This window comes from Gavialis gangeticus, unplaced genomic scaffold (genome assembly GCF_001723915.1).
Source record: "Gavialis gangeticus isolate Ggan-Ray unplaced genomic scaffold, GavGan_comp1, whole genome shotgun sequence".
Taxonomy (NCBI): domain Eukaryota; kingdom Metazoa; phylum Chordata; order Crocodylia; family Gavialidae; genus Gavialis; species Gavialis gangeticus.
Window position 1 is genome coordinate 21,593,273 of NW_017729034.1, and position 15,364 is coordinate 21,608,636.

Consider the following 15,364-nt stretch of genomic DNA (forward strand, 5'->3'; position numbering starts at 1 on the left):
CCTCTCTTCCCCTTCCCCCAGGATTAGCCCCAAATCAAAAACCCAAGAGATGTTCTCACACAGTCAAGGAACTATGACGTGATTGGAATAACAGAGCTTTGGTGGGATAACTCACATGACTGTAGCATTGTCATGGTTGGGTACAATATGTTCAGGAAGGACAGGCAGAGGAGAAGAGGAGGAGTTGCACTGTACATAAAAGAGCCATACAATTGCTCAGAGCTCCAGTATGAAACTGGGGATAGATAGGCTTGTTGAAAGTCTCTAGGTTAAGGTTAGAGGGGAAAGCAACAAGGGTGAGGTTGTGGTGAGCGTCTGCTATAGGCCATAAGACCAGGAGGATGTGGTAGATGAGGCTTTCTTCAGAAGCTGCCAAATGACAGGCCCTGGAAAGGATATGGACAAGTTGGAGAGAATCCAGCAGAAGGCAACAAAAATGTTTCAGGGGCTGGTGGGGACATAACTTATGAGGAGAGGCTCAGGGAACTGGTCTTATTTAGTCTGGAGAAGAGAAGACTGAGAGGGGATTTGATGGCAGCCTTCAACTACCTGAAGTAGGGTTCAAAAGAGGATGGAGCTGGACTGCTCTCAGTGGTGACAGATGACAGAACAAGGAGCAATGGTCTCAAGTTGCAGCAAGGGAAGTTTAGGTCAGATATTAGGAAAAACTCTCTCACTAGGAGGGTGGTGAAGCACTGGAACAGTTACCTAGAGAGGTAGTCGAACTCCATCCTTGGAGGTTTTCAAGCCCTGGCTGGGATGATCTAGTTGAGGATGGTCCTACTTTGAGCAGGGTGTTGGACTAAATGACCTCCTGAGGTCCCTTCCAACCCTCATTTTCTATAATTCTATGAAACAGGATTGTTTCAAGGAGAGTATAATTTACCTTGTGCACACAGTTGATGGCCAAAAGAAAAGTGAAGCTGAACAGAAGTGACTAGACCCTACTCCTATCTTTGTACTACACAATATGCTACTGCACAGTAGCAATGAACTACTTCACTGTAGTTCATTGCTACGGTGCAGTAGTGTTGGGGGGCACTAAATGTGATGTGCCACTGCTGCACAGTAGTAATAAGCTACTGTGCAGTAACTCATTGATACTGCACAGTAGCTTCAGAAAAAAACCATGCGGGGACACTACTGCACAGTAATACCAGTTGTAGATGCGGCCACGGAGGTGCAGAGTTTTGTAGGACTTTGCTTCTGCTACCATGGCTTTTTTTATGAGTTTGCTGCGGGGCTATAAAGCCATTGCAGAGATTGGATTAGAGAAGAAAGATATTTCAGTAGTCCACTGAGTGTAACTTAGCATTTTCAGACATAAAAGAAACTTTTTTCTGATGTTCCCTATTTCACCTACCCATGTGTTAAAACTCCTTTCATACTGGACAGAATGCCAGTGTTTATGGAAAAGGGACAAAAGTGACACAGGAACATACAGGACTTCAAAAGATGGTGGCTCAGTACAGGAAAAGTCCAAGTTCCTCAAAGAAAAATTTCTGCTCCATTCAAAATGATTGCATGACAGGTTATAGAGGAAATTGTACAGGGAGCAGAGCACTAAACGAATTAGGATGGGAATATAATTGCCTCAGGTTGAAGCTGTGAAAAAATTCTGGCATGTTAAGTAAATACATACTGGTAAATTGCAAATGAAACACTTGATTATTTGTTAAATTATTACTTTTCTTCCCTGTCAAAGAACAGGTTGTGTAGTGTCACCATTTTGGTTACCATTAGGACAGTGGGCAAAGCTGAGATGAATGTCATGGCTGGGTTGAACTTTGTTGAAACTGCTTTGTGTTAAAACCGCCCTTCATTTTGGATAAAAGTGGGGAAACATTTAAGCTTCCTTCTGCTAGGTGAAACAATAACAGTTTCCACACAAAACACAGTGACCCATCACTGCCCAATACAAAGGCATATGCAAGCAAGGCACAACTGAGTGGAGGGTTTCCTAAAGGTTCCCATGTCTGAAAAAGAGGCAGAAATAGAAGGCAGCAAAGAAGCACCAAACACAGCCACAGAAGCACTGGTCCAGGATGGTTTTGGTGTTGTGGACATGATTTGTTGCAGTTGTGGGTGGAGGGTTGAAGTGGTGATTAAGGAGAGTCCTTCCTTGTGTTAATGACTGCCTGTGAATGCAAGAAACTGGGCTCAGTGGCCTAGGAGGCCCCTTCCAGTCCTATGTTCTTAGCGTGGACTTCAGAGGATGCCTTTGGGCTGAGTGTTGGCTATAAAGGGACTTGAAGACAGCAAGCAAAGAAACTGTCTCCAGCTGTTTGTTACTTACTCATGTTAGAGAAATTGGACTTTCTATGCTTTTTAAAACCAGACAGTTTTTGAAAAAACCTGTCCCCATCAGCAATTTCTCCACTAAGATGAAAACACCCACAGGGCCCCAAATTTTAGCTAAGTGCTCAGGTCTAAAAGAGACAGCAACAATCGTAGACTCCTGGCACAAGTTAGAGTAGCTCCTAGGTGATTTTAACCTATGTTGGGGTAGCGAGTCAGAATGCCATAGAAAATGTAGTTCAAGATTTTTCCTGTGTTTTTTTTTTTAAACAATTTCATGTTCGTTTGCTGCTTGGCCCCCACCCAAAGGCCAATATTTCTATGGCCTTGATAACACCCCTGAGACTCGTATCTAAATTTGGCACCAGGGTCAGTTGCTCTTAGAAATCATCCTGACGTGCTACAGAAAGGATTATGACTTCAGAGAGTAGATGAGCTTGTGAAGCTAGGACTGTAAGGCTAGTTGAAGCCCATGAGCACCCTAAATTATTACATAAACTATTTATGGTACGACTGGAAATACTCATTATAAATTATTTTTGCTATATCCATTGACTTCAAAAAAGCATTGAACATGAATCTGCAGTGATCTTTCCTTCTAGCAACAAGCCAGTGGTATAGTTCCCTTCCTAAGGCCAGCCAGGAACATGGAAGTGATTTACTGTGAACCTGTCCCCAGCCTCTTTGCAATAAAATAAAAAGTTCTGCAGTTTCCATAAAGTGGCACAGACTTCTGTCATTTACCTGCAGGTTGTTATGGATTCTGTTTTTCCCCAGGGGATGAATGTGTCGTCCAGTGGTGACAGCAGCAGATTGAGGGTGAAATTTGCAAAAGCACCTGAGTCATTTAGGAGCTTATGTCCCACTGATTTCCATCATGATTCCATTTCTGAAAAGGAGATACAGGCTCTGAAGCCACATCAGTACTTTTGCAAAAGTTGCTTTGGGCATCAGAAGATCTGGTTCCTCTTTGTGGTTCTGCCTTTAACTTGCTGTTTGACCTTTGGCAAGATGCTCACGTTGTGCTCAGACTCTTCTTGTGTAGAAAGAGAATAAGGCACACTTACTTTTGTATCTATTTCAGTATAGCTACAGTCCCTTTCACCATTGTGCCCAGATAAAGTTGCCAGGAAGGGTTCAATATTTTTCCATTGCTGTGACATTGGTTTTTCTTGTAAAACATTCCCATTTTTAAAGCTCTTTTATTTGTTGACAGTCAGGAGGCCAGTACACTTAGTTGATCTTAATCATTTATTTTCTTTTTTTTTTTTAATCTGTACAGGTTTTGGTTTCAGATCATCACTTCATGGGAGGAAGAATCTGATGCCATTATTGCTTTTGACAATGTTTCTCTTAGCCTGGACTGTTATCTAACAAGTGAGTACACCTGAGGTCAACTTTTTATCAATGAGATGTGAGGTTTGGACAGAGGTGGGCACTGCAGTCTTCTCTAAATCTTCCCAGAAGTGTAAGGTCCCCTCTATACATGCAGGTAAAAGTGCAAATCGGATCTAATGCATGAGCCACACAAACACACCTCCTGCCATGCCACACGTGCATGGCAGGAGGTACGATTGTGGGATCACACCTTATTGCTGGTGTACGAGGGATCCCAATCCTGGGCTTCCTCTGCACTGGCAAGAAGCAGGGCCCCATGGTTGACAGCCCCATTTGCTGAGGGGGCTCCCAGCTGCAGGGGCCAGGAGCAGCCAGGGCCTAGAGCCCTTCAACGGATGGGGCTTTGGGTCTTGGCTTTCCATCGCATGCAGCTGAGGCCAAGAGTTCCACAGTTGATATGAGGGGCAGCCAGGACCAGGAGCCCCATCAGTTGCAGGGACTCTTAATCCCAGTTGCATGGGCAGTGCAACTGGGACTGAGAGCCCCATGTGGTCTGGAGGTTTCACATACCCCTGAGCCTTGGGGATCATGGCAGCCACAATCCCCAGGGCTGAGAGGTTTCACACTAGGCATGGTGCACCCCTGTGGCTGGGAGCCCTGTCAGTTGATGAGGCTCACAGCCACAAGGGAGACCCTGCTACACATGCAAATTAAAGCTCAGTAGCAACCAGCTATCAAGTTAGTATACATTTTTGAGGTCTAACTTTATAGCTGGCTGGAGCTTTTTACCACGTGATAGCTCCTTCGCACATGTAGCTGGTTTTAAGGTAATTGCACAATTAACCAGTTGATTGCACAATGCCCATAACATGTAGAGTGTGGCTAAGGTTAAATCTCTGAAATCCTATTTATGTGTAGCTTAAATAGTCTCACTCACTACATATTGTATCACTGGGGTGGTCTAGGAAATGGAGTAAGACTCTGGCATTGCCTTGAGACACATTGTGGAGGAGTGTCAACCGACTACTCGAAGGATAGCATCACCTGCTATGCAACATGGCTCAGAAGCCGGTTTGTGGCTGCATAATGTTCCACAGGAGATGACTTGTTATCTGTGACAGTTAATTATGGCTGTTTACAGACGTGGAAAAAACAAAACAAAACAGTACTTTATTTTCAGCTCAGTGTACCCCTGCACTGAGCACAGCTCATGCCCAGAAGAGGAATCACATCAGTTTGACCCAGCTCACCCAGCATCAGTATAGCTCATGTGCTTCAGCAGGGCTTTTTGAATCAGCTATTAGATAGAAGTGCCAAAAAAACCCACTGAAGCGCACATGCTATACAGACATTGGGCAAGTTGGATCAAACTGATGTGATTCCTCTTCTGGTAAAGTGCTGTTTTTATTTTTTGATCCGTGTCTGTCTGTGCCCAACGTGAATAAAATTTGGACTGTTGGCCAGGGAAAGAGGTAAACCAAGATAACTAGAAATGTAATTTGTAAATGGGTCAAATGATCTCACTATGTGCTGTACAGGGACACTCATACGAAGATAAAAGATGGGTAATCATTTACACACTGCAAAACTCTTATGTAGCAAACAGTTGTAATGCAGGCTCCTCTTACTCTAATGAACTGCATAGAAAACTTGCAAGAGAAATCAAACAGAAACCCCAGTACAGTGTCTCCCAGTCCCATGTAGGTCCTTTTCCCTTATATTTTGTGACCATAAAGTAGAAGCTTGAAACAATTGGGGGAGGAGGGTGTAAAATAACTGAGTATTGTTTCACATATACAGTGCAGGAACTAAGCACTTGGTTGACTGACTGCATTCAGATACTGTTTTAAAAAGCACGTTCAAGCTAAAAATTATGAATCAGAGCCTCAGGCCATATAAATGAGTCTTGCTCCATTGATACTAGTATTTTACATCTGTCAAGGATCTGCTCCCATATATGCTTGGGATGGTGCCATTGTAGGTTATTAAAATTGAAAAAAAAGTTAAATTCTCATTTACTTTCTGCCTCATTTGCCATTTTGCTCATCTGTTGCTCTCTCCCCAGAACTAGACTGCTCTCGTTCATTTTGTTGGTGATGCTGCATCCACTTAAATCTCCATTAGTTCCATGCACTGCATTTGGGCAGATGTAGGACCTCTAGGGTAGTTTCCCATCCAGTGGAAATCAATAGAGCCCCACTGGCTTCAGTGGAGTTATGTCAGTTTACACCAGCAAGAAATCTGGCCCTATGCATCTCGTCAGCTCCACCTGCAATTCTAGTCAGGTTTGCAGCCTCATATATGCGCCAGTATAAGGGGATCTTACCTCCATCTTCTTCTTAAAAAAATAAAATAAAAAAGAGTCACTATCCTGTAAGTAAAAGTTATTTTACAGCACTTTACCAGATAAACCTAAGTGTTAGATCGAGACACTGTTAGTATTTCTATACATTCTGTATTTCTCCTTATTATCTTTGTTGGCTGTGCTGTTAGGTTTAGCGTCCCTTCTCCCTCCTCTTTTTCCCCTCATTTGTTTCCATTCCCATAGCAGCAGTGGAATGGCAGGCTGTCTTTCCCTCTAATCCTGCCATGGGCAGAGTCTTGGCCCAGACAGCACAACCACCAGCTGTTATTTACCTCTCTTCTTTGAACCACCCACTGCCCCTGCACAGTCATAAATGAGACCGCGGCTTTTTGTCTTCCAGTCAATGGAGAGAAGACACCTCAAGATACCCCTCCAGACTCAAGCAATCTGCTCACCAGTAGAGGTGGCCAGAAAAAGATTGGACTGGAGCACAAGATCCTGGAGAACCTCTCGTTCGGCGCTCCTCCCACCTCTGGCCCCGCAGGTAGGGAATTGTCTGGCGGCGTGTCATTCCTGAATGCTTGGCTTTCTCCGTCCTGCAGGCTTCAGTTCAGCACAATGAAATGCAGCAGAGCTTGTTGACAATTAAATTTTACTAAGCCTTTCATAAACCTGTAGCAAACTAAACCAATCTGAGGAGATTAAGTCCTGTTACATTGTTAAACACAACTTTAATGTGGATTACAAGCTGGAAAACAAAAGAACCGGGAGGGATTCTTCTGCAAGCAAAGGAAAGCAATTACTCATAAGGGCAAAAGGTTTGTTTTCTTGAGTGCTGGGGGAAATAAAACAAACTCCAAGTAAAGTATCTAAGAAAGATCATCACTGGTTTACTTGAGCAGCAGCAGGGCAGTGTGACACCTGAGAGATTAACTCATTCAGAGGCATGAGCTTTTGTAGATGACAGCTACTTCATTTGGATACACCTTCTGCCCAAATAAACATCTGATGAAATAGGCTGTTGCCTATGAAAGCTCATACCATTTAAATGAGTTAGTCCCTAAGGTGCCACTGTGCCCTGCCTTCTGCTAAGGTCAGACTAGCATGGGTAACTACCTCTTACTACTCATAGCTTAGTCCAATCTAATATCACATCTGCCTAATTTATTTAAATGTGTACCAACTACCATTTTCACTTTGTTTTGCCATGAGTTGAATGTCATTAAACTACTTTAAGGATGTCATCAGCTCAGACCAGTTTAAAATCCAGTCACAGGTTCCTTGCCCAGCCAGTCCTAGCTAACCCCCCGATCCCAGTTTTCTGTAAGATCTGCCCATCTCCCACTGCTCGTTTCCCTTCACATCAGATCCTAGATGCAGGCTTCTGGTTCAGCAGGTTCTACCCCTCCCTTCCACCTAGCTGCTTGTTCAGTCTCAGTGTCCTTCCTCCCTCAGTCAACTACTTTTCAGTATCCTCCATCTCCCTCACCTTCTCCTCATCCAAGTGTCCTTATGCAACAAATTCCTTATCTCCTTCCTGGCCCACAGTCTCAGTCTCACATCACCCTCAAGTTCCCAGCCCTAGTTTCCATGCCTAGCCACTCCTAGTTTCTCTCCCCTCCAGTCCCAATCTCACCAGACTTCTTGCTGTAATCTACTCTTCCACTCTGCCATGCACAGCTTTTTGTCTCCTATGAATCTGCACTGCCTAGGACCCAGCAGGGGAGATTCTGAGAGCATGGGAGAGACACTTCCCTATCTCTCAGGGATTTGCTTGCCTCAGCCTCCATCATCTGTTATGTGGATAGCTGATGTTCCTGACAGGAAATTAGAGTGATTAACAGCAAGTTATTTATCTGTCAATGTGAAATAACAACCCCTTTGCTGCCAAACCCCCCTCCCATGGCAGTTTATGTAAAAACAAGGCCATAGATGGTATGTGACTCATAAACCATGTTAACAAGCCCTGGAATTTGTTCACATCACCTCCTTCTTCCCTTCAGAAAGCTGCTGAAAATCAATCTTGGGATATGTCTGTGCTGCAGACTATAGTGTTGTGTAAAGATACCAAAGCTAACTTCAGCTTGAGCTCACTCAGGCACCAGAAGCAGTCTAGCCAATGCAGCACTGAACTCAGCTTGGGCCATCTATGAAGAAGCAGGGTAAATAAACCTGCATGGACCTCTTGTTAAAGCTAGCTCTCTGCATTACATAGCAGGCTGCAGTGTAGGCTTAGCTCTAGATGGTATCAGAAGGTATTGTTGCTATTCTCCATAATGAACATTGCACATCGGGCAGATGTAAAAACAAAGGATGGTCTTGGCCTTAAAGCTCTGAACCAGGATGGGAAGGATCAGATGTCAGGATCTAGTTCTGTCACAGATTTCCTGTTTGACATCGGCCAAGTCATGAAGAGCAAAGTTTTCCAAGGTAACATAAGCCCTTCCCTTTCTAAAGGTTTGCCTATACCTCTATTTTGGGATAAGTTGAAGATTTGCCTGCACAATCTGTCCCTCCCTGTCTATTACCTTGTTGTGGTAGCATACAGGAAGCTCAGGGGGAAAGCCAGGCAATGAGCAGATTGAGTCCTAGAGGAAAGAAATGGGAAACTCAAATGGAACCCCTCAGGAAACATGCTCACTACTTGTCTCTTCTGTGCTTGGTTCTAATCATAGACACTTGAGACAGGCAATAGGGTGCAGATGGGCCAGAGGCAGATTTTCTGCCTTATGCCATGTGGTGTGTGAATGAACTGTGAATAATCTGCATCTCCAACTGTTAGGCCATGAGCTTAAATATTGCACACAGCACTTTCCAGCCCTCCTGTTCAAGCAGGCCTACTAGGCAGCCAGGTGGGGGAGACGTGTGAAAGTAGGTGGAGCAGAGCAAGCTAGAGAGAGGGTTCAGTTTGAATAAGTGACCTAGGTCTGGATCCAAAGCTGGTTTAACTTCTTGAATTTAGACTGGAAAAAGTGATAAGAGGCTTCTGCAGGAGAATGTCATTAAATCCAGCTGACTGGACTGCAGATACTCTGAGAATAAGTTTTTCTCTTGCTTTTCTTGCATCTTACATTTTCTACATGTGCCTGGAAACAAAAAATAATAAGTAAAGGGAAGGGAGTTTTTTGTGCTTTTTTGAGCCTCTGAAAGGGTGTTAAGTGAACAAGTCACTTAAGTCATTCAGTTCCTAGTTCCTGCCCTTGTCAAGTCATCACTATCCCTGGCTCATTTTAAAATGTCCTCCAACTTTTAAGACTTAAAATACTTTCTGGATTCAAAAGAAGAGCAATTTTTGCTTCTTTGTGCTACTGAGAAGAGCTGCCCCAGAGCTGAGAGGGGAGGACTGATAACAGCACTGCTGCGTGCCTCTCCAGAGGTTGCAGTAAAGGAGAGCTGCTACTGCTTCCTTTAAGGGCTCCATAGGAATAATTTATTCCAAAGGTTCCCTGAGATGCAATAAGTTGTTGAATTCATCAGTTCCTTGTGTCACTGAGCCATTGCTCTGCAGAAACGTGCAGGCATCTGTTGCCTAGAGTTCTACCAATGAACTAGGTCTCTGACCTTTACATTTCACCCAGCTTTAATCATATTACTACCTGCATTGCAATAATGCATTTAAGAAACCTCAGGCTTAGCTTGTCAGGGCTGTTAACTTGATGAGAGCATATTTACCATTGTGCAAGTGAACCAGCAGCATCAGCACCACCCTGGAGTCCCAAAGAGGGCACTGATCAATATAAGCCCAGCCAAAAGTAATTACAGTTAATGTGATCTTTGGCTTGCTTGATGGATCGCGGACTGTAATATTTCCTTCTTAACAAATCATATTAAAACAAAGACCTATGTTTCTGCAGCTGGTGAGACAACAGGATGATATAACTTCAGCCCCAAACCTCTGAACCAAACTATTCAACAAAGAAAAAAGCTCTATCTTAAAGGTATCGCTCTCATTTACACAAAAGTAAATCGAGAGTAACTCTAGTCTACAGCGTTCATAGTCAGGAAAGCTGCTTTCAGCAAAAGTAATATTAACCATCAGTATCTACCTCGTTATCCATTCTCAAGCCAGTGCACAGTGAATCACCACTTCAACATGGCTCCTGCTTATAATGGCTGGAACCTTCCAATGCCTCAAACATATTGGGTTGGCAAGGGTGTGATGGTAGCAGCACTGTAAAAAAAATTATTAAAAAATTGAAGGTGTGAGAAATTGTCCATGCCAACAGCCCACTGACACATGTAGTATACTGACTACATGCATTCCATCTCCCTCTAGGGCAGGGGTAGGCAACCCCCGGCACACACAGATTCATAGATGTTTGGGTCATAAGGGACCTCAGTAGATCATCAAGTCTGACTCTCTGCACTGGACAGGAAAGAACGCTGGGGTAAGACAACCCCAGCCAGGTGCATATCTAGCCTCCTTTCAAAGACCCCCAAGGTAGGGGAGAACACCACCTCCCTTGGAAGCCCATTCCAGATTCTGGTAACCTTTACCATAAAGAAGTTCTTTCTGATATCTAACCTAAATCTTTTCTCCATCAGCTTGTGGCCATTGTTCCTAGTTACTCTAAGGGGTGCCCAGTGAAAAGAGCATCTCCTATTCCTTGCTCCCTCTCCCACCCCACCCAATGAATTTGTAGGTGGCCACAAGATCACTTCTCAGCCTTCTCTTGCAGAGGCTGAAGAGATCCAGGGCCCTCAATCTCTCCTCGTAGGACTTTGCCTGCTGGCTCCTAACCATATGAGTGGCCCCCCTCTGAACCCTCTTGAGGTTGTCTACATCCCTCTTGAATGATGTGATGTCACTTTCTTTTGCTTGGCAGGCACTCCTCAGGTAAGGGACCGGGGCTGCGCTGCCATAACAAGGATTGGGCCCCTTGTGGCTCTCCCACTGTTTGGCCCTGGCATGCCAGCATCTTACAAGTTGAAGTTTCAAGCGTTTTTGGCACTTTGCCCAAAAATGTTGCTAACCCCTGATCTAGGGGGTTAGTCCATCACAAAGATATTGCTACTGGCTAATGGAGTTAGTCAGTTGATTAAGACCTGTGATTTGGCTGTCGTGGCCATGGATTCTGGGACAGCCAGGTTCATAACAGATTAGGGCTGTACAAAATGGCTATGTTTTGTTTCAGAGGACAGTGATTCATTTTGGTGTTTCGCATCACTGTTCTGTTTCAATTTGGCCGAATCTGTTTCCGTGTTTCAGCACTTATTCGGAGATTTGAATCAGCAAGGGAGAGGCAGACAGAGCCGGATGCCTGCAGGTTCTCCCACAGCTCCTCTGGATGTGCCTGCCTCTGCCCCAGCAGAGGAACCCACAGGAGAAGCCCCTATGGCTGCCCTACCCAGGTCCATCCCCCACCCATCCCCAGCCCCCAGCACTTTAAAAAAAAAATGCCCCGCACTCACTGGCTACAGCAGCAGTGAGTGGAGCCTCTGAGGGCTCAAGGCAGAGCCCCCCCATGCAGCGAAAGGCAGCAGGGATCACCCCGCGCCCCCGCCTAGCACCCACGCGGCAGCTGCCCCATGGCATGGGTACAGCACAGCTCAGCACACTGTCTGGGAGCTCGGGCGGCTCCACCTGTCAGCTGGAGCCCAACACCACTCAGCCCCAGTAGCCCCAGCTCCTAGACAGTGTTCAGTGCCCTGCCGAGCCACGCTGCACATGCACCATGGGGCAGGTACCGCACAAGTGCCAGGCGGGGGAGGCAATCCCCACTGCTGCGCACTACACTGGGGGGTAATGCCATGAGCGCCCAGAAGCCCCAATCACCACTGCTGCAGCTAGTGAATGCGGGGCTTTTTTTTTTCTTCCTATTTGTTTGTTTTTAAAAGCTCTGCACTCACCGGCTGCAGTAGCAGTGATCAGGGCCTCTGGGCAATCATGGCAGAGCCCCCCTGTGCAGTATGGGGTAGGGGGAGGGACCAGCAGGGATCACCCCCCCGTCTTGCCACCCACATGGCGGCTGTCACATCGCATGGGTGCGGCATGGCTCCAAAGGATTCTGCATGCTGTCTGGGAGCTGGGGCCTCTGGGGCTGAGCAGTGCCAGGCTCTGGGTGACTGCTGGAGCAGTCATCTCTCAGACAGCACACGTGGGGGCTTCTCCCATGGCTCCTCCAGCTGTGCCTGCCTCTGCTCTGGTGGGGGGAGCCGCAGGAGAAGCCTCCATGTCTGTCCTGTCCGGCCCCAGCCTCCCAGCACTTTAAAAGGAGGGCTGCAGAGCTGTGCTGTACTCTTCCCAGGGGCACCTCCAAACATCTGAAACATTTACAAAATGTTTTGGATGGTTTCATTTAATTTCTGAGATGTTTCAGAGTCTTCTGTTTCATTTTGTATTCAGTGTTTCAGGCACCGAAATGGCTGAAACACCTCCAAAACAAAACAGCTGCCGAAATTTCGCACAGCCCTAATACATATCCTGTCAGATTTGGTCCATTTCATGAGCTACTCCTTGGATCCTCAATAGCATAACTAGGAGTAAAGGAGTGAGGCACAAGCCCTGGATGCTAACTAGGGGCAGGAGCAAGAAAGGAGGCAGGTAAACCCAAGAATGGAGGTAGTGGGTGTGACAGGATCTTTTCTTGGTCGGTCTTACCACAGATCACGAGGAGTCGGGAGGACAGTGAACAGGCTTGGTGATCTTTATTGATATCTGTTAACGTAGCTGCACAGCAGCTTAAACTCACTCACCACGCCTTACACGCCCTAATGGTGCGTGAGACCGATGGATCTGGCTGGTGAGTTGTCTCAGGGGTTTCAGGTCGCCGGGATCAGGCGGGTCTCTACGTCCTCCTTCAGTTAGCTACTCCAAAGGCCGAGCCATGTCCGTAATAATCTGCCGTGAGTCGTTCCAAGTCCGTTGGACGCAGAAGGGACCTTGACGATCAGGCGGGGGCTCCTTTTATAGCTTGGGTGACATGCGGTGATGCGATTGTGTGAGGCACCTTTCGATAGGCCCATGGCACTGACTAACTGACGCTGGATCCCGCCTTGTAGAAAGTTCTAGTTGCTGTCTATCTTTTACACTCATGGCAGAGAGGCAACTATAGTCTGCCTAGCAACCATTACATAACTTTGTATAACTTTTCTGATTGGCGAACATGGCCACTTAACAAACATAATGATCACAACAGTGGGGCTGAGGTTCAGGCCTCAGGGAGTGTGGACAGGAATCTCCCATCCTCCTCCCCTGACTCTCCATACGGTAGATGCTGCTGCTCTGAGCACAGACAGCAGCCAGGGGGTTAATGTTTCAGGGTGCAGACACCCTCTCGTGTCCCCTCAGCCACTTTTCTTATTGCCAAATACATCACATCAGTGCTCAAATGGGAATCGGGGGCAGTGGCAGCTGGCAAGACAGCAGGTTAATATAACTTCAGCCTCCAATTTCTCAGCCAAACTAGCAGACAAAGAAGAAAGCTCTGTCTTAAAGGCATCACTGTTAGTTGCACAAGAGTAAATCCAAAGTAACTCTGGCCTATAACATGCATGGTCAGTGAAGCTAATTTCAGCAAAAACAGTATTTACCATCAGCATCAACCTCCCTATTCTCAAGCCAGTGCACAGCAAATCAACACTTCAGCCCCCTGGGATGGAGGAGTCATAGACCCAGAAGCTACTTCATTAAGACCATAGCTGTTGTCTGCACTGATACCTCCCCCTGCAATTTAGCCTATGCCTTGCTGGCCCATGATGCAAATGCTACCCTGCCTCTCATAGTCATTATTATTTGTTGTGTGTGGACTGTGTGCTTGACATTGCACAAAAGGGGGACTTGAACCTACCATGCAGCGTTGTCAGATTAAATACAAAAATAGGACACTTCAGAGAGACAAAGCACTGGATCATTGGAACATGGATTAGTTGCGCTGCAGTATAAATGCTGTTCATTTTAATTGAGAAACAACACTTGTCTGGGAGCCTTTAAACAAGAATTTGGCAATGTGTAAGAGGAAAACTGTAGGAAGAATGAATGGTACTAACAGAGAACTGTCTGTATGAGGAAGTTGCAGAAATGTAAATGATGGTGTTTAAAAACTGATTTAATTAAACCCATGCAAAAAGCTGTGTGGATACTAATTTTGGCATGAATCAGATTTATTTTGGATTATTTTGAAAATTGATACTTTAGCTGATCTATAATCAAAATAAAAATGTCTATACAAGAGATTTGTCTACTGGCTAAACCAGTGATTCTCAACCTGTTTAGGCTCAAGGAACCACTTAGAAACTGCCAGCTCTGACCTCTCACTCTTTTTTTTGACCATGGAAAAATAGCAGAGCAATGTGTTTGTTTCTGAGAACTCAGAAAGACAGGTCAGAATGTTTGATACCATGGATTTGTATTTGGAATCTCTAGATTTATCTTGTGAATCATGTGAAGGTGTTTGCATCCCACAACATCTTGGTTGAGAATCACTGGGCTAAACCCTGATTTCAGTTAAACAGCTTCTTCTGAATAGTCTCCTCCAGTCCAAATCACAGATTATAAATTCCAGGATACATGGACACCAGTGGCATACCATTAAACAAGTACAGAGATGGTTAGCCATGTTACTCTGAAGTCAAGCAGAAGGTGGGGCAACGTGGAACCACAGGGCACCTATACCTATATGTGTTCAACACCTGCTCCAATGCATGCTAATAATTAGTTGAGTCTGCTGGAGCGGGCTAATTAGCATGCTCTAGCAGCCTTGGCATCATGTGTATTCAGCATCCCTGCGCTTCAAAATGGTGGCCAGGGTGCTTTAACTAAAGGTCATCAAGCAAGCTTTAGTTAAAGCACCCCCACTGCCATTTTAAAGTGCAGGATGCTGAATACATGAGACACTGCAGGCACTTTAATTAGAGAGGCTCCTGAGAGCCACTCTAATTAAAGTACCCCCCTGTCCCATCTCAGACCACATGTAAAGATGCCCACAGAAACCAACTAGTTCAGAAAGGCATGAGCTTCTGTAGGCAACAACGTACTTTGTCAGATGCTCTGAATGAGCCTTAAAACAAGTAGAAGTTAACCCCTCCCCATTTCCCCCCATCCCCAGGTCTCACATTGATTTTTATGCCCATCAGTCACTTTGAAAACCAATTTTCATCACTGGGCTAATGCCAACGTATAGTTTTCTGCTGTGGACTGAATTCTCTTCTTCCTTTAGCTTCTGTCTTTTCCACAATATCTGATGTTCAGGGGGGCTTTTTTTATTTTGCAGCAGAGGAAATCCTGTTTAGCGGACTAGGTGGGTCTTTCTCGGAAGAACCCTGAGTCATGTTAGTTAATCAGATGAAGGAGCTGAAAGGAAACAAGGAGCAAGTATTAAGTACAAGAAAATTACATTTGTTGGCTCTTCGCATGCAATTATACTAACTGAACTGTTGGCATAATGTAATAAAGATGTCTACAGAATTGTATTTCTATATTAA

At 45.3% G+C, this 15,364-nt stretch overlaps 1 protein-coding gene across 1 annotated transcript in view; it reads left to right on the forward strand.

The window, feature by feature from the left end:
• The window catches only part of ALK (anaplastic lymphoma receptor tyrosine kinase), a 607,969-nt gene that overhangs the window by 520,909 nt on the left and 71,696 nt on the right, over positions 1–15,364 (forward strand). Inside the window, exons 10-11 of the mRNA XM_019527591.1 lie at positions 3,581–3,675; positions 6,342–6,485. Of these exons, the coding sequence (XP_019383136.1) occupies positions 3,581–3,675; positions 6,342–6,485 (239 nt within the window). The remainder of the gene's footprint in view (positions 1–3,580; positions 3,676–6,341; positions 6,486–15,364) is intronic.